Consider the following 23,753-nt stretch of genomic DNA (forward strand, 5'->3'; position numbering starts at 1 on the left):
ACAGTGATGATACGGCCCCAATAGAGCCCTGATCTCAACACCAAGTCCATATAGTATTACATGAAGAGACAGAAAGATTTTTGGAAGTCTGAATCCACAGAAGATCTGTGATTAGTTCTCCGATGTGTTTGGAGCAACCTCTCTGCAAGTTCCTTGAAATACTGGGTACAAGTGTACCTAGAAGAAGTGATGCCCTTTTTGAAGGCAAAGAGTAGGCACATCGCATATTGATTTGACTTAGATTTCTCTTTTGTTCATTCACTTTGCATTTTGCTAATTGATAAAAGTAATTCATTTAATGGGATGTCCAGGCTTGTGATGAAAGTCTGCAGTCACTTTATGCAACTGAAGACTATTGAATCCTCACCATGCGCTGTCAAGATTCTCTTGTGCCAACGGCAGGAGCAGGCGATCATGTGACCACAAGTATACACTATACATACTTCCGGCCACATTCCGACCAGATGTGCTCAGCTTCGCTCAATTTGTCAGGATTCAAAAGTTGCCTCAAATCTCGACAACTGCTTTAAACACTTATATTTTTGAAGGCATTCTTACCTTGCAGCATGTTCAACACCTGCCTAAAACTTTTGCACAGTACTGTACATACTGCATATATTGATATGCATGATAACTTTCATACATGGCTAGCTTTACAATAGTTGTCTATAATAGTAATTAATCGGTACCTTGCAGATTTAAAAAGGACTTGTCAGCAGATTAAAAGTGGCCAGTTTTTACTTTTATATTATTTCAATTACTCTCCTTTATATATTTTTTCTTTTAAAATATTCACCCTACAGTCCAATATGCCAGCTTTAATAGTCATTCCCCTCAGAGCAATCATGCCTAAAGACATATCCCCAGAAAATCCTGTGAGCAACAACCTATTGATAAAGGCGAGCAGAAAGGCCAATATCTCTCCAATAAAATAGGATAACAAATTTACACTTTTGATCTGGTGGCAGGAAGCTTTTAAAAGGGTATTCCATTCTAAATATAAGCGATGAAGGGAGTATAACTGTATTTGTTGATTTTTTTAAAATAAAAACGGAAAACTGTGTTTTGTTTTACTTCTAATAAAATACTTTATTCTGGCTGTGTCTTTATTTACCATACAACTATAGGATAAGTAATGGATAGGTATCTTATAGACGCCTCTCCATTACTAATCCGTGGGCTTGATGTCACCGGACAATACACAGGTGACATCAACCCCACAAATATGAGCCCCACTTGCCACCGCTACAGGGCAAGTGGGAAGAGTCGGGCAAAGCGCCAGAACACTTGAACTCATACAGTTCCATGATTAAGAACGCAGCATGGTGCAGATTTCAGTGATTAGGAGATGCTCCAGAATTGATATTTGATGGGTAATATAAGTATTAATTACAGCAGACATGACATGAGAGCTCCATAGTGGATTAATTACCTTTCATTTTATACATTACATGGCCGAAGTAAAGTGTAACTTGTGACAATCTTTACAGACGTGGAAAAAAGTTGGCTCTGGTGAGGTAAAATACTAGTTTCCGAGTGGTAACATTTTTAATTAAAAATCAAAATCTACATTTCCAGCTTCTTGCCAGTGAAAGTGTTAAATTCTGCAATTTGGCCGACAACAAGGCCTTATTCCACTGATGAATTTTCTCATAAAGACTAATGTTTCGGTGGAGTTTAATAATGGTTATTGGTTTTCTACACACATCTGCGGTGCTTCTGCTCAAAGCTTAGGGCTGTGTATTTTAATTATGTCCAATCATCCTCCGACAAGAGGTGCATGACAGAAGCCAAGCGCTCTTACTCATTACACTATCTCTGCCAAAGGGGGTTTAACACGGTTACACGCCAATGTTTGTTTTGGTTCAGCTCCCTCTAGAAAATGACTATAATAAAAAAATTACTAGAATCAAACTTTTATAGAGAACATTTCCACATACACAACAAGCTGAATTGCATAGTGTCTACATACTTTCAGCTCCGGCTGTATGTTCTCCTGAAAGTGCCACTTTCTGCAAGGTGTGAATAAGCAATATTACTGGGATGTTTTCATTAGGGCGATATGTACAAAGGTGATAGATTTTAATATATAATCATTGTCCACATGGGAAAAACATCTAAGATTATCGGCTAGTAAGGTGCCATGTAGGACCTGCTGAAAAAAGTGGAAAATTTTGGATACATATTGTTGATGGGTCTATGAGAACCCAAATATATGTGGTGCAAATGTAAATTTACACGTAAAGGTCATTCCTATTTGGGGTCCTTCTATTAGGCCTCGTTCACACATCCGTGTTTGAACACATACATAAAAAAATGGTACCCGTGTCAGTGTTTTAGATCAGTGTGTGGTCAAAGTATGGTCCATACGTCCATTTTTACCATCAGCAATTTTCATGGATGGTTAAATCAATAAATTACAAATCTTTTCCTATTATTTGCCATTTTAAATGCGAACAGCATATTGACTGTACACAGATGCCATCTTTGTGCTGTACGTGTTTTTCACGGACCCATAGACTTGCATTGGCTGTTTTCATCCGTAATACTGGACATGCCTGCGTGAGTTTTTCACGGACACACGATCTGTGAAAAAACATGGACCTCTGAACAGCCCCATAGATTATAATGGGAACTTGTTCTATCTGTGAAAAAAATGGATAGAACACACATGACAAACACAGATGTGTGAATGAGGCCTTACAGAGATTTGTGGATTTTTCTGGTGAGTAATACTTTCAACGCCAACATAGAATCGTCTCATGGATCATCTTTGTCGTACTTTGACAGTATCAGACACTAGGCTCAGGATGAGATTGCTACCTCTGATATCTTTACAGATTATTGGATCACACTCATATTTACCTGCCCCCATGCCTGGGGAATCCAATCCGCACAAGTATCAACAGAACATGGCTTGCGTGTGGCTGGTCGATCAGTAAATCCACAAGAATTTAAAGGCAGCACCTTTACACGACCGTCTGACGTGATCTGTTGGCAGCCAACCAGTCTCTGCTGGTATCCAGTGCCACAGGAGGCAGAGCATTCAGACCAGGAACCTGTGGCCCATCTAGGAATGGATAATATACGTCACATACTGTAAAAGAGAAACTCTACAGATTGACGCGGCTTTCATTTCTCCGTTACCCGATCTGCCTTACCTGGCAGGGCAGTCTTGTATGTTACATGGCTGAGAACGGTCCAGCAATGGTTCAAGATGTTCACACAAAGAAACGTTCACCCTGTGTCCTTCCCTGGTTATACAATGTTGTGTTTGTAACTGAGATCCCATGTTCCCACAAGGCGCTGAGCAAGGACTCCATTCACCATATTCCAGCCTGTACACTGTGGCAAACAAAAGCTTTTATTATAAAATGTACTTGTGCCATAAAATGAAACAGAGAGTGACATTGTGTCTTCTGATTTGCAGATGGCATTGATTACATTACCACAATATGTGACGGTGCACTCTATAACAACCTGTAATATTGGTGGTAGGAGAGCACAGGCTGTGGGCGGCTCGCTGCAGAATGCAGGTTTCCCGAAACAGCAGCCTGTGATCTGTTTACTGATGCTGTAGGACAAATGGGAAGAATGAAAAATACTCTGCAGCCCTACAACTGTTAACATTTACATTGGTGGGAGACCGCCCGCTAGGACCCCAGTGATCAGCTGAACCTAATCCTATTAGAATGGAGCAGGATTGCACATGCTCGTCACACGCTCCATTCAGTCTCTATGGGATTGCCTTAGAAAGCAGAGTAGTGGAGTGGCTATCGGGCAGTCACACTCCTACTCTATTCTAATAGCAATAAAAGTCAAATTCATCAATTAGACCCCAACTGGTCTAGTAGTTGGCACTTATTCCAATAGGGGATAACTTCTTACAATCGGAATACCCCTTTAAGTTTCTATGCCTTTGATTTTTTTTACTATTTTAACCCCTTCGAGACCTTGCCCTTTTTCAGTTTTGCGTTTTCGTTTTTCGCTCCCCTACTTCCTAGAGCCATACATTTTTTATTTTTCTGTCAATATGGCCATGTGAGGACTTGTTTTTTTTGCGGGACAAGTTGTACTTTTGAACGACATCATTGGTTTTAGCATGTCGTGTACTAGAAACCGGGAAAAAAATTCCAAGTGCGATGAAATTGCAAAAAAAGTGCAATCCCACACTTGTTTTTTGTTTGGCTTTTTTGCTAGGTTCACTAAATGCTAAAACTAACCTGCCATTTTGATTCCCCAGGTTATTACGGGTTCACAGACACCAAACATGTCTAGGTTGTGTTTTATCTAAGTGGTAAAAAAAAAAATCCAAACCTTGCTATAAAAAAAAAATATTGCGCAATTCTCCGATACTCGTAGCGTCTCCATTTTTCGTGATCTGGGGTTGGGTGAGGGCTTATTATTTGCATGCCGAGCTGACGTTTTTAATGATACCATTTTGGTGCAGATACGTTCTTTTGATCGCCCGTTATTACATTTTAATGCAATTTCATAGCAACCAAAAAAACATAATTCTGGCGTTTCAATTTTTTTTCTCGCTACGCCATTTAGCGATTTTTTTTAATTGATAGTTCGGGTGATTCTGAACACGGTGATACCAAATATGTGTAGACTTCATTTTTTTCTTATTGTTTTATTTTGAATGGGGCGAAAGGGGGGTGATTTAAACTTTCATATTTTTTTTTTTTTTTTTCATATTTTTTAAAACATTTTTTTTACTTTTGCCATGCTTCAATAGCTTCCATGGGAGGCTAGAAGCTGGCACAACTCGATCGGCACTGCTACATAGGAGTGATCATCAGATCGCCCCTATGTAGTAGATTTACTGCATTGCTATGAGCGCCGACCACAGGGTGGCGCTCATAGTAATCCGACATCAACAACCATAGAGGTCTCAAGGAGACCTCAGGTTGTCATGCCAATGCATCGCTGACTCCCGATCATGTGACGGGGCCGGCGATGCGCTCATTTCCGGCCCGATGGCTGGAAGCGGTAGTTAAATGCCGCTGTCAGCGTTTGACAGTGGCATTTAACTAGTTAATAGTGGTGGGTGGATCGCGATTCCACCCGCCACTATTGCGGGCACATGTCAGCTGTTCAAAACAGCTGACATGTCCCGGCTTTGATGCGGACTCACCGCCAGAACCCGCATCAAAGCAGGGGATCTGACCTCCGCCGTAGTAGTATTGCGGAGGTCGGTAAGGAGTTAACACGTGTAAAATTTACCAGGAGTTAAGGCATGGAACAATAGCATTCAGTAAAGTTGATATGCTTGTCTTCAGGGAAGAAGGTATTGTAATGCTCAGTTATACAGTACTGTAACTACGTTATCAGCAGCACTGTGCTGAGAGAGGTTTGTTATGTTATGCGTGTAGTGTATTTTATTGCACTGTCTCTTTACATTGGCACCAACCTGGTGCATGTGTTTCTCAGTGTATAACACCAGTGATGATCAGGTACGGTGACATGTGAAAGTTTGTGCATCCCTAGTCAAAATTACTATTATTGTGAACAAATGAAATGAAGTTGAAACCATCTCTAAAAGGCCTAAAGTTAAAGATGACAAATTTCTTTTGTATTTTAGGCAAAAAAAAATAAAAAAAAATATATATATATATATATATATATATATTATCATTTTTTACATAACAAAAAGGAAATTAATCTGAGCACACAAATCGCCAAGGGTGCCCAACCTTTTGCATCAGCCCATTTTTCTTTTTGTAATGTAAAAATGTAAAACATTATAATATACACTCACTGGCCACTTTATTAGGTACACCTGTCCAACTTCTTGTTAACACTTAATTTCTAATCAGCCAATCACATGGCGGCAACTCAGTGCATTTAGGCATGTAGACATGGTCAAGACAATCTCCTGCAGTTCAAACCGAGCATCAGTATGGGGAAGAAAGGTGATTTGAGTGCCTTTGAACGTGGCATGGTTGTTGGTGCCAGAAGGGCTGGTCTGAGTATTTCAGAAACTGCTGATCTACTGGGATTTTCACGCACAACCATCTCTAGGGTTTACAGAGAATGGTCCGAAAAAGAAAAAAAATCCAGTGAGCGGCAGTTCTGTGGGCGGAAATGCCTTGTTGATGCCAGAGGTCAGAGGAGAATGGGCAGACTGGTTCGAGCTGATAGAAAGGCAACAGTGACTCAAATCGCCACCCGTTACAACCAAGGTAGGCCTAAGAGCATCTCTGAACGCACAGTGCGTCGAACTTTGAGGCAGATGGGCTACAGCAGCAGAAGACCACACCGGGTACCACTCCTTTCAGCTAAGAACAGGAAACTGAGGCTACAATTTGCACAAGCTCATCGAAATTGGACAGTAGAAGATTGGAAAAACGTTGCTTGGTCTGATGAGTCTCGATTTCTGCTGCGACATTCGGATGGTAGGGTCAGAATTTGGCGTAAACAACATGAAAGCATGGATCCATCCTGCCTTGTATGGAGCATCTTTGGGATGTGCAGCCGACAAATCTGCGGCAACTGTGTGATGCCATCATGTCAATATGGACCAAAATCTCTGAGGAATGCTTCCAGCACCTTGTTGAATCTATGCCACGAAGAATTGAGGCAGTTCTGAAGGCAAAAGGGGGTCCAACCCGTTACTAGCATGGTGTACCTAATAAAGTGGCCGGTGAGTGTATATATATATATTTGCCTAAAATACAAAGGAAATATGTCATCTTTAGGCCTATTAGAGATCATTTCATCTACAACTTGCTTAGCTGTTCACAATAACAGTAATTTTGACCAGGGGTGTCCAAACTTTTAAATGCCACTGTTTGCTCTTGAGCTGAGACTTTGAGCACATAGCATGGAGAAAGCTGGCCCCAGGTACCATTTTGTAAAGGCTCCTGTGAAGGCATGATCAAACAAGTATGCTACATTACTTACATGACCATGCATTCATCAGTGCAATTGTGACTGGCAGTTATGAAGCTGTGACAGTCACGTGGACACTGAAATGAATGAAATCAGAGTTTCTGTTGTGTTGTAGAATTGTAGTTTTAATGATGACTCATGTGTGAAAAATAGACTTGCTGTTTATACATAGCGCTTAGAAGGATTCAGCTAGTCTGTTTATAATCACGAGATGTCACAGACCTAATGGAAAAGAGAAGAATTAGCTGGGTAGAAGGGAAAAGGCTGCACACTGAGGTAGGCACAGGAACGCTGTCTCTTTAAATCTCTCACTGGTTTTTTAAGGGTGCTGCATAACTCAGTGCAGAGTTAGCAAAAATAAACAAGGCCTTTCTGGTCTAAGGGAAAATAAAACATAACATACAGCACAGTCCCGACCACTCAGGAAATAAAATCAACATACAATGGTTCAGCTTTCCTTATCAAGACACAGAGCACTGGAGTTCCTCTCTCCAGGCCTACTGAACACTGAATGCCTCGGAAGGCTGACTATTCATATCCTAAATCACACAGTGGGGTGGAGATATGGTGGACAGCCTCCCACCCACATGTTAGCTGTCCACAAAAATTATATAATTATATATATATTATATATAATTTTAAGGGTAGGTTAATTTTAACATTGAGAGATAGAATATGAAAAATAAAATTCAGAAAATCACATTGTATAAATTATATAAATTTATTTGCATTTTGTAGTGAGAAATAAGTATTTAATCCCCTACCAACCATTAAGAGTTCTGGTTCCTACAGACCAGTTAGACGCTCCTAATCAACTTATTACCTGCAATAAAAACAGCTGTCTTACATAGTCACCTTTATAAAAGACTCCTGTCCACAGACTCAATTAATCCATCAGACTCATGGGCAAGACCAAAGAGCTTTATAAGGATGTCAGGGACAAGATCATAGACCTGCACAAAGCTGTAATGGGCTACAAAACCATAAGTAAGACGCTGGGTAAGAAGGAGACAACTGTTGGTGCAATAATAAGAAAATGGAAGAACTATAAAATGACTGTCAATCGACATCGATCTGGGGCACCATGCAAAATCTCACCTCATGGGGTATCATTGATCATGAGGAACATGAGAGGTCAGCCTAAAACTACATGGGGGGAACTTGTTAATGATCTCAAGGCAGCTGGGAAGCCATCTTTCTTAATGGAGTTTGTCTTTGGACCATGTTAATAATTATGAATTTATGTTCGGGTTTATCCTCTTCCACTGCAATATCATCTTCTTTCATTGTGTGATACATGTTAAACAATTTTGTAAATAATTTTATGTTTATTTTCAGTTATACTGCATTAGTTATAGGAATTGTATGTTGCTGTGTGCACTGTGTCAAGGCACAGGGTTGATCTAACCATGGGTAGCATGCTGGCTAAGGCTGACCGTGATGTGTCCATCCTTTTTTCGACACTTCAATATAAAATAGCACAGAGTTTTTATGACATTGTAAAAAGAGCCAGATTTTTCTACAATAACCAGCAACAAATGATAGCTCCCAGCTGTATCCACAGCCTCATTACTGCAAGTCATGAAGCCATTCTTAATTCATTGTTTTCCAATATTTTCTTTTCAATGCATATTTTTTTCTATTTCTGTACTAATTAGTCCAAGTCATTTATGCAATCAAGAACTTGCAAGAATCAGGTTGATAATGTTTTAGCAAGAAACATATGCATGGCAGAATATGCTGGTAGTTTATTATTACTAATTGGAACAGATCGATACAGAAACCAGTAAAACCTCTGGCCATGATAAATGTAAAACCAAACGTCAGTTAGTGTAGTTAAATGTCAGTTAAATGTAGTTAGCACTTTGTTCTCTGAGGGAGGCAGAGTGAATTGTTCTCATGGTGGATGACTTGAACTCTTACTCCAGCGTGCACTGACTTAGATTACACTTAAAGGTCCATGGAATTAAAAGTATTTTCCTCACCATGGAAGCAAAAGCAGACCTGAAGGATTGAGTACAAAATTAAACCTTCAATAATCCACCCTTTGGCAAGTGGTAAAATGTTGAGTTAAGCCAGATTTAATGCACTTGCCTTCCAGCTCCACTGCAATTTAACTTTAAAATTTGAAAACATTCTCGGAATCTCATTGCCAACCAGTGAGCCAGAATTGTAGTTAGGCTTTTCTTCACCAAGGGCAGATATTCATTTTTTATGTTAGCCCTATTACATTAAAACCATGGCCTATTCATGATCTCCCACCACCCAGCACCAGCCCCTTAGGTAAACCTCTGCCCTGTCAATACATATATGGCTCTTACATTTGTTGGCATCTGTGGACATAATTGTACATCACTGATAATGAGTGGGTGTGGAGGCTGAAGCAGCAGTGAAGTCTTCCCAGGCTGGGACTGGCCCACGGGGCGACAGGTGAATCTCCTGATGGGACGCTTTGCAGAAGTTGGTCCCACCTCACTTAATAATAATAATAATAGTAATATTATTCTTTATTTATATAGCGCCAACATATTCCGCAGTGCTTTACAGTTTAACAACTTATAGATGAGCAATCGTTGCCACACTATGTAAACACAGAAAGAGAATCTTATCACTCATTTAGCCAACTACTAGCCTGTTTATTATTATATAGAAGATAGGTACATTTTTGACTGAGGATAAGGTAATATTTTCATGTAGCTGAACAGTTTGCCCTGACAGCCCATGCTAGCAGTGGGCCCTTGGTACCCCAGTCCTGCACTGAGACCTCCTGACTATGGCTGATAATAATTTTCTACCACATTGTGCCTTTTTATCAGAATAAAAGGTATCTGGTGTAAATTTCCAATGTCTATAAAACTTCACCTTCTAAAGAGACGGTCACCCAGGCTGACACTGTCCTTGAATCATTTGACGTCCAGCAGCTGAACTCTCCAGTATTCTGCTCAGACAAGGGGTTTATTTCTAGAACCCGTCCAGAAACCAAAACACGATATTTCAAGTCCTTAATTTCTTCTATTGGTTGTTTTCTTAGGAACCAATGAATTGTATTTTGGTGGCTTGTCTGCACTGGACAACCTGCAGGAAAACCAGCAGTATTATTTGACATTATGGGATTGTGTTACACAGTATCATTTTTTATACCTGGTCCAGTTATAATGTATTTAACATCAGTTCTTAACATATTTTAAGGTCAAGTTCATATGTAGCAGAAAGTTTTTCAATGGAAATAGTGATAAAATACACTACAAATCCATAACTAAATCTATAGGGTGGATTTTGCTGGAGATATGACATACGCCCATCTTAACTAGTGTAAGTGACCCACTCCTTAGTAAAGTTGGTGTATGCCTGCTGCACCAGAAAAGGAAATGTACACTAGCTACTGTATGAGTTGGTATGTCTATCAACATATTACAGAGAATTTGTGGTGTCATAGAAGGTGCTGTCTTTAAACCCCACAAACTTCTCAGCACTTTTGAAAAGTGGTCAGAAAAGCACAAAAGTCAAACATTTTGGTGCAAATGGGTCAATCACCAAAATCTGCCCATTTGTGATGCTACTTCTTTGCTATACAGGTGTGTTTCTGCAGTTCGGCTCTACTAGTTATGTCACATTAACAGCTAATTTTGCATGATGGGGCGTTGTTTGAAAATTACTGTACAGGCTTTGATAGTGGAACCATACAGTGCTGATATTTTTCTACTCAATGAAAGAAAACCAGTGGTGACCACTCACTCTTAATTGAGATAACTGAGAGAAGGTTGGCTTATTATAATGTTTTTTTAATGCCTCTGTTTCTAAAGTTGTTGTCCAACAAGTTAACCCAAAGGCGTGATCACCATGAAAATAAACGTATTAGCAACTCCTACCAATTGCTTATTCAGTGTTGCCTCTCTCCTGCTCTCTTCTTAAGTCATATTTACATTTTGTGACCTCTGCAGCCAATCACTGGGGATAGCGGTCTCAACCTGTCTACTATGGCATGACCACTGAGTCTAGTGCTGCTCTGGTCATCATCTGCAGCCATGTCACCAAGTACTGGCGGGTGAGAATCGGTTTTTATGCGGTAAATTGGTCAGTAATGCAGCTATTCTTATTTTCATCTCAATCTTGCATTTAGGCCTACCATTAGCTTACCATGCACCCAGACAACCCATCTGAAAACCCCAGCCAATTGTCACAAACTACAACTAATTGTATGTACTGCGTTTTATTTTGTAGCATGGTATTTTTGACCAAGAAATGTAAAAAAAAAATGTAATAAAATTGTCAGGAAAATATGTTTTCTGAAAAAAATGTGTGCATGTGAAATTAGTTGAAATTTCTGTGGCTTAAAATATATTACATACATCTGCAAATATTTAGATATATGGAGCAAATTATCAATTGTGGAAATTTTTGCAAGGATTATATAACGTGTGAATTGAATACAGACGTCAAATACAATTGCAACCTAATTTTTAGACTTTCTATGAAATTTGTGTTTTACTGGTTAGAAACATGAAAACGCACCCACATTAGCACGTAAATGTATCTAAAACTTGACTCTTATATAGTAGTTCATACAATACAATTTATATCATACAGTAAAAGAAGATTTACCAATACGTAAGAGGTCACCGAGCTTCACCACAGTGCTGGTTCCAACTGTTGATGCCATTAGAACACGTCTTTTGGCTTTTCGAGTCTGTTCCTCTGTAGCACCAGACATTTTCTTACCTATAATATTAATATTCATATTGGTTTAGCAAATCATAATTCCATTTGTTCTCTAAATCAAATGCAAAAATTTTCACGTTCACTATCTATGTATTTTTATATGACTACATGCTGAACTACAGATTAAAATCTGTGACCGCTAATAAAAACGTCCGGCGCTCTATACAGGTCTATAAATGGCTTTTGATGGAGCCTCCTTTAGCCACTATGCGATCAGAATATCTTTGCTCCTGAGCAATGAACACAAGATTATCCTAAAAAATGTTTTCAAGAGTTGCTTTTTCTGCGGAAAATCCAGTGTAAGCAGTATGTACACATAGGGCAGAATGTTTCCATTTCCGACAGTCCCAGCACCCTGAGTGACTCTGCTCCTCTCGGTGGCAATTTTTTTCCGTCTGTTTCCAGTGTTGGCGCTCCCTCTACTGGACGGTCCGCTGTTCTGTGTGCTGGAGCACTCTCTAGTGGTAAGCACGCAGTACTGCATTCAATTTAGAAGACCTACCTAGCCTAAAGAAAATTGCTTATGAAAGCCATTTTATTAAAGATTGTCTATCCTTAGACCAAGGCTTGTGACTCCCTTTCTGGCTTTTTTGTAGCTATAATCTTGAACTCAATTTAGCAATGCTTCTTCTTCATGCATCTGGATTGACTCTGTTACAGCATCTCCAAAAAAGCTAATTTCAAGGGTTAATCAGAGAGGTATTGTCAAAAGAGTGAATTTGCTAAATTTTGCTTAGGATGTGCGATCTCAAAAGAAAAAGTTGACCTTAAACATTAAAGGTGTTGGTAAGCATTTCCATTTCATTACCTTGCACATGTAAAGAGCAGTACAATACCAGTACAATACCAGGATAATGAGCTGGAAGCGACTCCAGACAGACGTCATCTCAAACCACATGCTGGACTAAAGGTTACAATTTCCAAAAGAGTCCAAAGCTGCCTTTTTTCATTAAAATTAGGGTTTTCGAAAATAAAGGCACAACATTTTGCTACAGCTATTATTTCTCAGGAATGCCATAAAAACTGATAGGATTATAAAACTTCACGGCACGATAGCTCATGACCAAAGAATGCAGTTAGAGATTGATACGAACCAGATAAGTGCAGAGCAGACATTGCTACTGTTTTTCCAAGAACATTTGTTGCAATGCACATGTATGTTCCTTCACTTTCCTCTGTGATGTTTGTCAGCAGGAGAGAACCGTTTGCAAGCACAAATGAGTTATTTGGCATTGGGAAGTCTTTCTTCAGCCAATTTAGTTTTGGAAACGGTGAACCTAATTAGAAGAAGACCGGAAATGGATTAGGTATGGTCACAGCTGATTATCCTCTGCTTCACCTATAAACAAGAAATAGTAGAGATAAAATATCCTTTGAAAGGAAGAAGAAACCTTCAGTCTCCTTAAAACTACTGTTTCCACAAATTTTGAGCACATCCTCCACACCAATGGTAACCAATCTATGCACTTAAGAACCTCTAGCATCATACTTGCCCTTTTGGAGTTAATTAGTCCCCACGGCCATGTCCACTACACACCTTTGTGATGCATACTCCAACTCTTCTGATCATCAAGGACTTTGTTTTCCTTTGATACAGGAAAGATATATATCTTGGTACCGTGTTAGCCAGTAGATAGAAAAATATTTAGAATCGAGAGTCCTCAGTGGTTGATGTTTTCAGTTAGCCATTAAAAGGTATCAACCACTGAGGACTCTCAATTCTAAATATTTTGTTTTCCTTTTTCAGAGTGCTGGTGAGCGTATGCAAGTATGCCTAACACTGTATTTCCAAAAGATGTCTCCATCATTAGCAACCATATGCCAGAGGTGACATTTAGGGTCTATGGACACAATCATTGTGTACCAGAATTAAATGTGCTGATAGCCTTAATTAGATCATTTAACAAATAGGCCTGTTCATAGAATTTGAGTAGATTTCTTTACCCTTTGTCTTCACAATACATTACACTTCCAAAAACCCTCTACTTAGTGAAGATCTTCTGCATGCTGAATATGCTCTTGGTCCTCAGGTCATCAAGACAATAGATCTTCTTGACAATCTGCTTCCACAATACTCCTGACACCTCAACATCCTCATAGTCCTCAACATCCTTCATCTCTTCAGCATCCTACCTCCACAATAGTACTGATTCCCTAAAACACTCTTTTTAATCAAGATCCTAGTCTTTCTTGACAACCTACTTCCCCAATAATCCTGACTCCTTAAAGAGAACCTGTCACCATGAAAATGCAGTCTACTCTGTAGACACTGTGTTATAGAGCAGGGGAATCTAAGCAGATCTATATGCACTGTAATTTTGTAAGAAAAGATTCAGTATAACAGTGTTCATCAGTTTAACAGTGTTTCAAGAATTTAATCCTCTGCTCTTTTGGGGATTTTCTACCGTCCAATGGGCGGTTTGATCAGTGACTGACAGCAATCTCTGCACCACCCACTGGACCAAAAATCCCAGAAAGAGCAGAGGTTTATATGAATAAACACAGGTTATAATGATTATTTTCCCCCAATTTTTTTTTACCAATCTGATCAGCTCCACCTGCTCTCTAACATGATGCCTGCAGATTGGGCTGCATGTTCATGGCAACAGATTATCTGTAACATCTCTTTTGATTTCAACACTCAATATTTCCTCAACACTCCACTTCTTAATACCCAAAAAACCCTACACTCCCAGGACACTCTGCTTCCACGATACTTCTGACTCTGCTATATACTCATCATCCTCAGGATCCTACTCTCCATTAACCCCTGCATTCACAATTCTTCTGACTACTCTATACATTTTTCCTCCTTCAGATCCTTCACTTCCTCAACACAAAGTTTCCACAATTCTTCTGACTCCTCTATATGCTTTTCCTCCTAAAGATCATACTCCTACATGACATCCTGCTTCCAAAATTCTTCTGACTCCTCTATACGCTTTTCCTCCTGCATGTCGTACTCCTTCATGACACCCTGCTTCCACAACTCTTCTCACTTTTCTATTATGCTTTTACTCGGGATTCTGCTCTACCTTGACATCCTGCTTCCACAATTACTCTGACTCCTCATTATGCTCTTCCTCCTCAAGATCCTACTCTTCATCGACCCCTGAGTTCACAAATGTTCTGACTACTCTGTACTTTTCCTCCTCAAGATCCTAATCTTCCTTAACACTCATAATCTACAATTCTATTGAATCCTCTATATGCTCTTCCTCCTCAAGACTCTACTCTTCCATGATAATCTGCTTCCATAATTCTTCTGACTTCTCTAAATGCTCTTCAGACTCAAGATCGTACTGTTCCTTGACACCCTCAATACATTTAACTCTCTTTTCATCCATACGACCCTATATAACCCTGAAACTCTTCTTCTACAATACTCCTACCTCCTCTGAATGCTTTTTTACTCAAAATCTTCTATCTCCTTAATCTCCTATTATCTTGGAAATCTACAGGTAAACACCTGATAATTTTATACTTGACAGCTGTGTTTAGACTATTCAACTGAAGTTTTTATTGACATATATATATAAATATGAATATAACAAAAAGCCATATAGTTGTCCATAACGAAATTCAACATGGAATTTTTTAACTGAAGGTCGTGTGACATCAACAGGTTATATAAACTCACGGCTCATAGTTATAAGAAGGTCGAGGCAACCTTCAATTAAACAGTATTTTATATCTTGACCTTTAAGCTTTGATATGAGCTGGCAGATTCTGAAAGATTTTTTGACATAGAAAACAAAAGATCCTTTCTACGAATGCTATAAACCTTATCCAAGAGAAACTTGGATTGGAAGCTCTGTTGATATTTATACCACATGTGTTGACTGAAAAGCATTTGGCTGTAAAAACGAAACACAAATCAGAGCTTGAATGTTGTAAATGTATCCCAGCTTCTGCAACATGGATCCAATAGGCGAAGACTTACAATAAGAATGGACTAATGTTACTACCAAGCTTAAAAATAAGCCATACTGACCGGGGGAACAGGACCCTTCTGGCTGTGGGAATAATTGGTGAATATCTGAACTGTTGCATTTGTACAATCCTAACCATATTTGCAATTGTTAGGAACTGGATAAAATTACATGAAAAAAGTTATGTGTTGCATAGTTGGATACAGATAGTAAAAGGCCCCAATTTCCTCATGCCCATTGTTTGCTGCCTCCCAGCTTCTTGTTTGCCATGGGTGGTGTGATGACAGTTTGGTCATGTTATTGACCCACACTGTGTCCTTTCCCATATTGCTAGCAAAGGAAGCTTTGCCTCTTCAAAATGGGAGGTGCACAAGGGCACTAAAGCTGGCCAGATCAAGCGATCCAGCCTCAGAGAAGTGCTTGCTAGCTCTAAAGCAAAGAGTTCACACTCCTTACCTGGGAAACCAGTGACCTCCGATTCACTGAAGAGGTAGCAAGTAACCTAGACAAAAAGAATTAATCTATGGAATTAAAAATCCCTTTGTTATTGAGGTAAATTGCAAAGCTGCTTGCTTGCTTGCTTCTACAAGCTCTTTGCAATTGTACCCATTTATAGGGAAATTATGCAGATAAGTTATAAAATGTTTTATCAGATTTTTGTATTAAATATAATATATTTAATTTGTCCATTTTGTTTTATATCGCAATCTGTGTTAAAAATCTAAACTTCAACTCTTACAATTTTCACACTGGCTACTGGGGCATTTTTAGTCTCTAAACTCCTGTTGTTTCAGGAAACAATATATGTACAGTGCATTACTAACAATGAAGAGACTTTGACCCCCTATTTTGTATTGAAGCATCTAATGATTGTGTGCAAAGGTCACTGTGAATGGGTCAGCTGTGACATCCCCTATTGTGAATGGTGGATCCTGCATTTAAGTTGTGTATAGAAGTGTTACTTGGTCTTGTAATCATACCTCTGCTGATAAGGAGACTGCTGAGAACTCTTCTTGAACAGACAGGAAGTTAGAGTCTCTAAAAAACCCAATAGCAAGTGCAAAAAATGCAAGATTGTGATATGAAAAAAATTGATATTTAAAAAAATACATGTACCACAAAAACTGATTTAAGCAATGTAATTTTCTGATAACTGCTTTAAGGACATTATATGGGTACAGAATATTACTCTCCAACAGCATAAAGAGCATCACCTTTATGTCTCTCTTGCAAATCCCAAACAGACCAATTTTAGAGGATCACAATCTGCTAGCAATACCATGACTTGCATAATAATACAAATTTCCTACAAATGTAACACTATACATCTGCTCGGATAAAAGCGTTCTTCAGCTTTGTGGCCTGGATCAGGTCCTATAGCTTGCTTGCACATTGGCTTACGGCCTCACTTTTTAGAGCATATTTTGCCATGAAACTGCAAATTATCACTTAAGAGGTAAAACAGGGCTAAATGGGGTAAAGCGTGTTACATGAAGAGCAAAATGCCTGGCAAATATAAATAGCCAGATTGGCACATGGCGGAGCTATAGCAGTGAAACAATAAGAATATTTAAGATGAAACCTTCAAAATTAAAATGTGTAGAAACTGGAAGGAATATTATATTGATACCGTGTTTCTGAAAGTATTTCCATTAGCTCTAATAACCAATTGCTCTGTAGTTTTGAATTTCCAATACCTAATAGCTTTTATGTCATCTTTTTACTATTGTGTTGCAGATCACATGCAACTGCAACACTCTATGGATCTCATTATCAATGAATAACACCCATCTGGAAGTTAAGAATTGAATCAATCAGATTAAAGGAAAGGACAGAAGGAATTATTTGCTGAAACTAAATCCTATAGTGTCATAGAGCAAAGTATCCAAGTCAAAAACACAATTGAAAACAAATTTCATGAATGTACAGTACCTCTGAGGCAATATTTCTGCACTATGATGCGCATTAATAGCACAGCGTGAAGTATTGTGAATACTGCTAGAGATCCTGATGTGCATCCTGGGCCCTGGGGAACATATCAAAGGCTGTGTATCTAAGAGCCAAAATATATAAAGCCACTTAGCTTGTTACTTCTTTTGTGGCATGAGTAGAATATCTCACGTAACGTATAATAAATATATTCATATGCGAGGTATGATCTGTTGAACAAAACTAATTTTTTGCCAATGAGAACTTTTTTTGGGGGGGATGTGACTTACATACCCCTAATAAACACAATAATGCCCTTTGACAAGGCAGTGTAAGACTCTTCAGATATTTGATGAACAAGGTACAATCACCTTGAAGGGGTTGTCCAGCCTTTGGATACAAGTCTGCAGTAATTCCTAAGGCACTCCGGTGCTGACACCGGGAGGAACGGGCGCATGACTCCAAGTATGTGATTTGCACGTGATTTGTGGTCACATCACCGCCTGCTCCCACCGAATCCTCACAGTGTACAGTGGTGTACCCTAAGGTCAGACAACCCCTTTAAACTCATGAGTGCTTTGCATCCCAGTTTCATCAGTGTTGGGTCAGTTTTTACCATCAATGTTTCGTTACTAATTTCCGAAGAAGAAAAAAATAATTTACAAATCATCTCTTCTCTGTTACAATATTAGTCCCAGACAGCACACGGACGGCACACTGATGGCATCTGTATGCTCTCCTTGATTTTCATAGACCCATAGACTTTTATGGGCTAATTTGGATCCATGACTTAGAAAAAAAAATGGCCTTGTCTGTGTGAACAGCCCCATAATGTGTTGTATCCAAGAAAAACACAGAACACATACATGACTCACAGACATCTGAATGAGGCCTTTATTTGAGAAATACTGGCTCAGATAGTACTGCTGGATAGTCTTTAGCAAAGTCATTCATCCAACTGAATGGTATAACCTAAAGGATCAAATTCATCAGAGCCAGTCTCATTACAGTTTCTTTACTTTCTTTCCTCACATGTCTCATTTTTGCCCCTCCTTTTTAACCTTCCTTCTCCCCTGTTCACTTTGTCCCCTCTTCGGTTCCTCTCTCTCTGGTTGCTTACCTTATTGTTTATTCTTTTTGTGGTTTGACAGCTTCCTAAATTGTGTTACATATATTTTGGTTTCAATCTAATGTAGATTTATTTGTGTTTGATCTTGAACTGCCGACATGTTTGTACTGCTCTTATGTAACTTGTTTGCTCATGGATGGTTTTTCACCACATGTTCTTTGTGTTTATGTTGTTTTTGCTCTGCCAAAAGTCTGGTGTCTTTCTTTCTTTTCCTGATGTTTTTGTTTCTTTGTTTAAAAAATAATAAAAAAATATTCTAACAAACAACAGATTGCAATACAAACTGACAGTGCAGCTATATATTTTAAGTTTTGCATTTATAATTTTTTAAAGCCTATCCGTTTAAAATAATAAATTCAGCATTGGCACCTGGCACAAAGTCCATCACTGCATCTCTGAAGTCCCCTGATGAAGCTGCTGCTAGCAGCAATACACTTGGGGTCTACACCTGTGGCACTACAACCTTGCTCTTTGATGCTAATTTTTTTATTCTTTCCCGAAGGTTTTGGACATCACATTATGGGTTTTGTATATTTTCCTGACATTTTTTATTTGTCATTTGATAGTTTATCTTATTTTTCCATGAATATTTACTGTAGGTTTAGGCTTATCAATATTACAATTACTATGTTATATTGATCTTGTCTATTGTTATATTCTACCCTGTATGTTACATTTGATTGTACTGGATATAGGTATTAAACTTATACTTCACCCACAGCCACTATTTTATTATTTTCCTATTCTACCTCAAACATTTTATCTTATATTATATGGACTTGTCTTTTGCATAATTTGATTATCTGAAACTAGATTAAAAGTGTATATCATAATTCTTGCCTCTAACCATACTTACCGTATATTTATTTTATAACATGGTGGATAGATTTTTTCTATAGTTTTTTAATGGTCGTCCAGTATTTTGTTCACGCTACATTTAGAATAAGTATCTAATATCTCCATATAGGTGTGAGCATGGCTATGAGTATTTTCTTTTTTGGTCCTCTTCCATCACTGCCTCTCTGTCATTGATCCTGGTCTTTGTTGACAAGCTGCAGTGGTGGTGATGTGACCACTTGACCAATGACTGGGCACACCGTCTATTGCCATCAACATCAGCAGAGTCACTGAGCCCAGTGATTAGCTGTAGCCATGAATGCTGCATACCAGCTAATAAATTCAGCATTACTCATCTTCCCCAGGTCCAGTGCTACCTCTCTGCTGTTCCTCCTGGTCTTCATTGACAGTGCATCTGACCTCTAAAGCCAATTACTGAGCTTCGCAGCTCGTGCCATCTATATTAGTAAAACCAATATAATTATAATACAATTGGCTACAAGTCATGGTGTCACTGCTGCAGCTTGTCAGCAAACACCAGGAGGTACAGCAGAGAGGCAGTGCTGGACCTGGGGAAGATATGTAATGCCGAGTTTACTTGATGATATGCTTTAAAAATTATAAATGTAAAAACTCTTTAAATATATCATGTAAAGTAAATTACTTCAAAACGTACTCCAAGGTAAGCATGTACTGTATTATAACTAATGTCAAATGACTTAAAGTGAAATGGCTCTTGTACTACTAAAATCTAATCAATATTTGGACCTTTTTTGGGTGACAGAATGATTAACAAGCCTCTCACTTTAAAACCACAATGTGAAAAGATAGGACAATGCTTATTTATCCAATATTGCTCTTGAACATGAGTATATCGTAAGTACTTAGAACACTTAGAACGTGTCGGTTTATTTACCGTAATATAGTTATGAGTTCTGCGTTCTTGTTTGACTATGACGAGGAAGTGTACGTATTTTTGTAAATGTTTATCAATCATGTCACGTGCCATGTTTGGCAAGGAGGCATTTTACCAAATTTTACCAAACAAAACACATAGGATATACCTAAGATGCTGATAGGAAGCTTAATCTTTAAGATTTCACTCAAAGAGGATAAATATAGCATAAATGCATGCGGCGATTTCAGAGATGTGTGGGAGTTCCCCTTCAAACAGGCAAAATGTAATTCATGAAGTCAGAAGACGATAATGAATCCTAAATGCTCCCTATGAAAGGTTTATGTATTTTCAGTGGATTCTTGCATAAACAGAGGTGTTTTAAGCTAATTTGACAGAGTGTCTTTTATGTAGCCGCATCAAAAAAGCCTAGTTTAATAGAACAGACAATTTGATATCCTTGGTGAAAAAAGAAGCCTTGTTTGTACCCAACACACTGAGTAAATTATTAAAGAGAGGTTTATCCTTACAAAAATATTATTCCCTAATGTTCCTGTAATATTGCCAAGGTCACTGAGAGTTTAGCCTTAGAAATTCAAGCTAGGTACATTTTTCACACTAAATCTGGGTTACCAAAGTTATTTATAAAAAGCAACACGTGTTAGTGGATTGCTGTGGGTTCAAGTATGTGTGAGGATTTCTGCTCGATGTCACTGGTATCAATAGTGTAAATCATCATGTAAATGTATTGATCGTTATATGTCTTGATGATGAGCAAGAAATCAAAAACCGCAATGCCTACAGAATGCTGTCTTTGGGTTGGCAGATATTCCTAGTCATACTTCAGTGCCCCTTAATGGGTCCAACATTGACTCATAGGGTAGCTACTGTACTTACACATGACAGTAAAGAGGGAGGTCCTGATTCATTATGACTGAAAATGTTCATGCCAGCTTTAATGAGAAGATGTATTGGAATTAGATGCTTTTGATACATTAAGAGTCACAAGACTCTTAATAAATATGGTGTATCTGAAAATTGACGTGCTCCATAGTGTGCAACACCATAAATCATATTCCAATCAGGGAATTTCTGGCATAAAGATTTGTTCAGCTTGTCAAGCCCCTGGGAGAAGCTGGCGGCGAAACGCGCGTTGCGGTGAGGGGACACCTGGAGCACCTTCACAGGTAAAGGCATGTATGGCATGTGCTATGTGTATGTATGGATAGTAAATTAACTAGAAGAGTCAACATAAAGATAACAGTATGCCTCCTGACTTAAGGCCCCGTCTCACATAGCGAGATCGCTAGCGAGATCGCTGCTGAGTCACAAGTTTTGTGACGCAACAGCGACCTCAGTAGCGATCTCGCTATGTGTGACACGTACCAGCGATCAGGCCCCTGCTGTGAGATCGCTGGTCGTGTCGGAATGGCCTGGACCTTTTTTTGGTCGTTGAGGTCCCGCTGACATCGCTGAATCGGTGTGTGTGACACCGATCCAGCGATGTCTTCACTGGTAACCAGGGTAAACATCGGGTTACTAAGCGCAGGGCCGCGCTTAGTAACCCGATGTTTACACCCTGGTTACCAGCGTAAATGTAAAAAAAAAAAAACAGTACATACTCACCATCTGATGTCCGTCAGGTCCCCCGGCGTCTGCTTCCTGCTCTGACTGACTGCCAGCCGGAAAGTGAGAGCAGATCACAGCAGTGACGTCACTGCTGCGCTCTGCTCTCACTGTACGGCGGCTCAGTCAGAGCAGGAAGCAGACGGCAAGGGACACCGAAAGGCGAGTATGTACTGTTTGTTTTTTTTGGTAACCAGGGTAAACATCGGGTTACTAAGCGCGGCCCTGCGCTTAGTAACCCGATGTTTACCCTGGTTACCCGGGTGCTGCAGGGGGACTTCGGCATCGTTGAAGACAGTTTCAACGATGCCGAAGTCGTTCCCCTGATCGTTGGTCGCTGGAGAGAGCTGTCTGTGTGACAGCTCCCCAGCGACCACACAACGACTTACCAACGATCACGGCCAGGTCGTATCGCTGGTCGTGATCGTTGGTAAATCGCTATGTGAGACGGGGCCTTTACTGAAAATAGACATCTGGATAATTAAAGGGAACCTATCACCCCGTTTTTTAAAGATTAGATAAAAATAGTGTGAAATAGGGGCAGAGCTGGGCTTTACATTAGTGCCTTTTTGGTGCCTTTACACCCCCGTTAGGCTGCCGAAATACCTTTGTGAAGTGGCCGTTTTGTCCTGTCACTCAAGTTGGTCAGGTCGGATGGGCGTGGTCACAGCGCTGTTTCTCCCCCAGATCAGGCTCATCATTACGTTGGTGGCGTAGTGGTGTGCGCATGTCCAAGGTCCCGAATCCTGCACAGGGGAGTGAAAATAGCAGCGATGTCCGTTATTTCATTGGTGGTCGGTGGGCGCGGCCATCTTGCTTTGGCCGTGCGTGCGCAGAAGCGGCGCTCTGCTGGCCGCGGCTTCAGGAAAATGGCCGCGGGCATCCGCGCGTGCGCAGATGGCTATCGCGGCGGCCATTTTCGTGAAGCCGAGATGCGAACTCTGCTTCACGAAAATGGCCGCCACGATAGCCATCTGCGCACGCGCGGATGCCCGCGGCCATTTTCCTGAAGCCGCGGCCAGCAGAGCGCCGCTTCTGCGCACGCGCGGCCAAAGCAAGATGGCCGCGCCCACCGACCACCAATGAAATAACGGACATCGCTGCTATTTTCACTCCCCTGTGCAGGATTCGGGACCTTGGACATGCGCACACCACTACGCCACCAACGTAATGATGAGCCTGATCTGGGGGAGAAACAGCGCTGTGACCACGCCCATCCGACCTGACCAACTTGAGTGACAGGACAAAACGGCCACTTCACAAAGGTATTTCGGCAGCCTAACGGGGGTGTAAAGGCACCAAAAAGGCACTAATGTAAAGCCCAGCTCTGCCCCTATTTCACACTATTTTTATCTAATCTTTAAAAAACGGGGTGACAGGTTCCCTTTAAGACTAAATGCTGTGTCATCACAGTATGCATGCATTCAATTTGAAAAATTGCCTCCAACGCAATCCATATCTTTTAAAATGAGTCTATTTTTTCACCAATTTGTAACTTGTATTTCAGTTTTATTAACATTAAAGCTGAAAAAAGTTTTGAAATTATTCTTCTCGATTGATTAAAAAAGTGAATACCCTGTACTAAGTAAAAAAAAAGTAATATTACATGTAAATAAAACAGGATACCTAGTTAACACTATTTTGATCAAAAATGCATAAAAGCCATCCCACTGCAACAAAGTGTACCCCAATTGGGATGGTACCTCGCTCTTGTAGTTCCCATCACAATGTGTCAGCAGATGTCCAAATAGATCAGAGCACAGCAGGAGCGGGTCCCGAAACGTGTGGC

At 39.8% G+C, this 23,753-nt stretch overlaps 1 protein-coding gene across 4 annotated transcripts in view; it reads right to left on the reverse strand.

Moving 5' to 3' along the window:
- ADAMTSL3 (ADAMTS like 3) overlaps nucleotides 1-23,753 on the reverse strand; it is a 793,440-nt gene that overhangs the window by 26,525 nt on the left and 743,162 nt on the right. For all 4 annotated transcript variants that reach the window (XM_077263637.1, XM_077263634.1, XM_077263636.1 and 1 more), the window contains exons 24-28: nucleotides 12,711-12,893; nucleotides 11,500-11,616; nucleotides 9,760-9,972; nucleotides 3,162-3,345; nucleotides 2,866-3,070 (exon numbers count right to left, since the gene is read on the reverse strand). In XM_077263637.1, coding sequence (XP_077119752.1) covers nucleotides 2,866-3,070; nucleotides 3,162-3,345; nucleotides 9,760-9,972; nucleotides 11,500-11,616; nucleotides 12,711-12,893 — 902 coding nt within the window. The remainder of the gene's footprint in view (nucleotides 1-2,865; nucleotides 3,071-3,161; nucleotides 3,346-9,759; nucleotides 9,973-11,499; nucleotides 11,617-12,710; nucleotides 12,894-23,753) is intronic.

This window comes from Ranitomeya variabilis, chromosome 5 (genome assembly GCF_051348905.1).
Source record: "Ranitomeya variabilis isolate aRanVar5 chromosome 5, aRanVar5.hap1, whole genome shotgun sequence".
Taxonomy (NCBI): Eukaryota; Metazoa; Chordata; class Amphibia; order Anura; family Dendrobatidae; genus Ranitomeya; species Ranitomeya variabilis.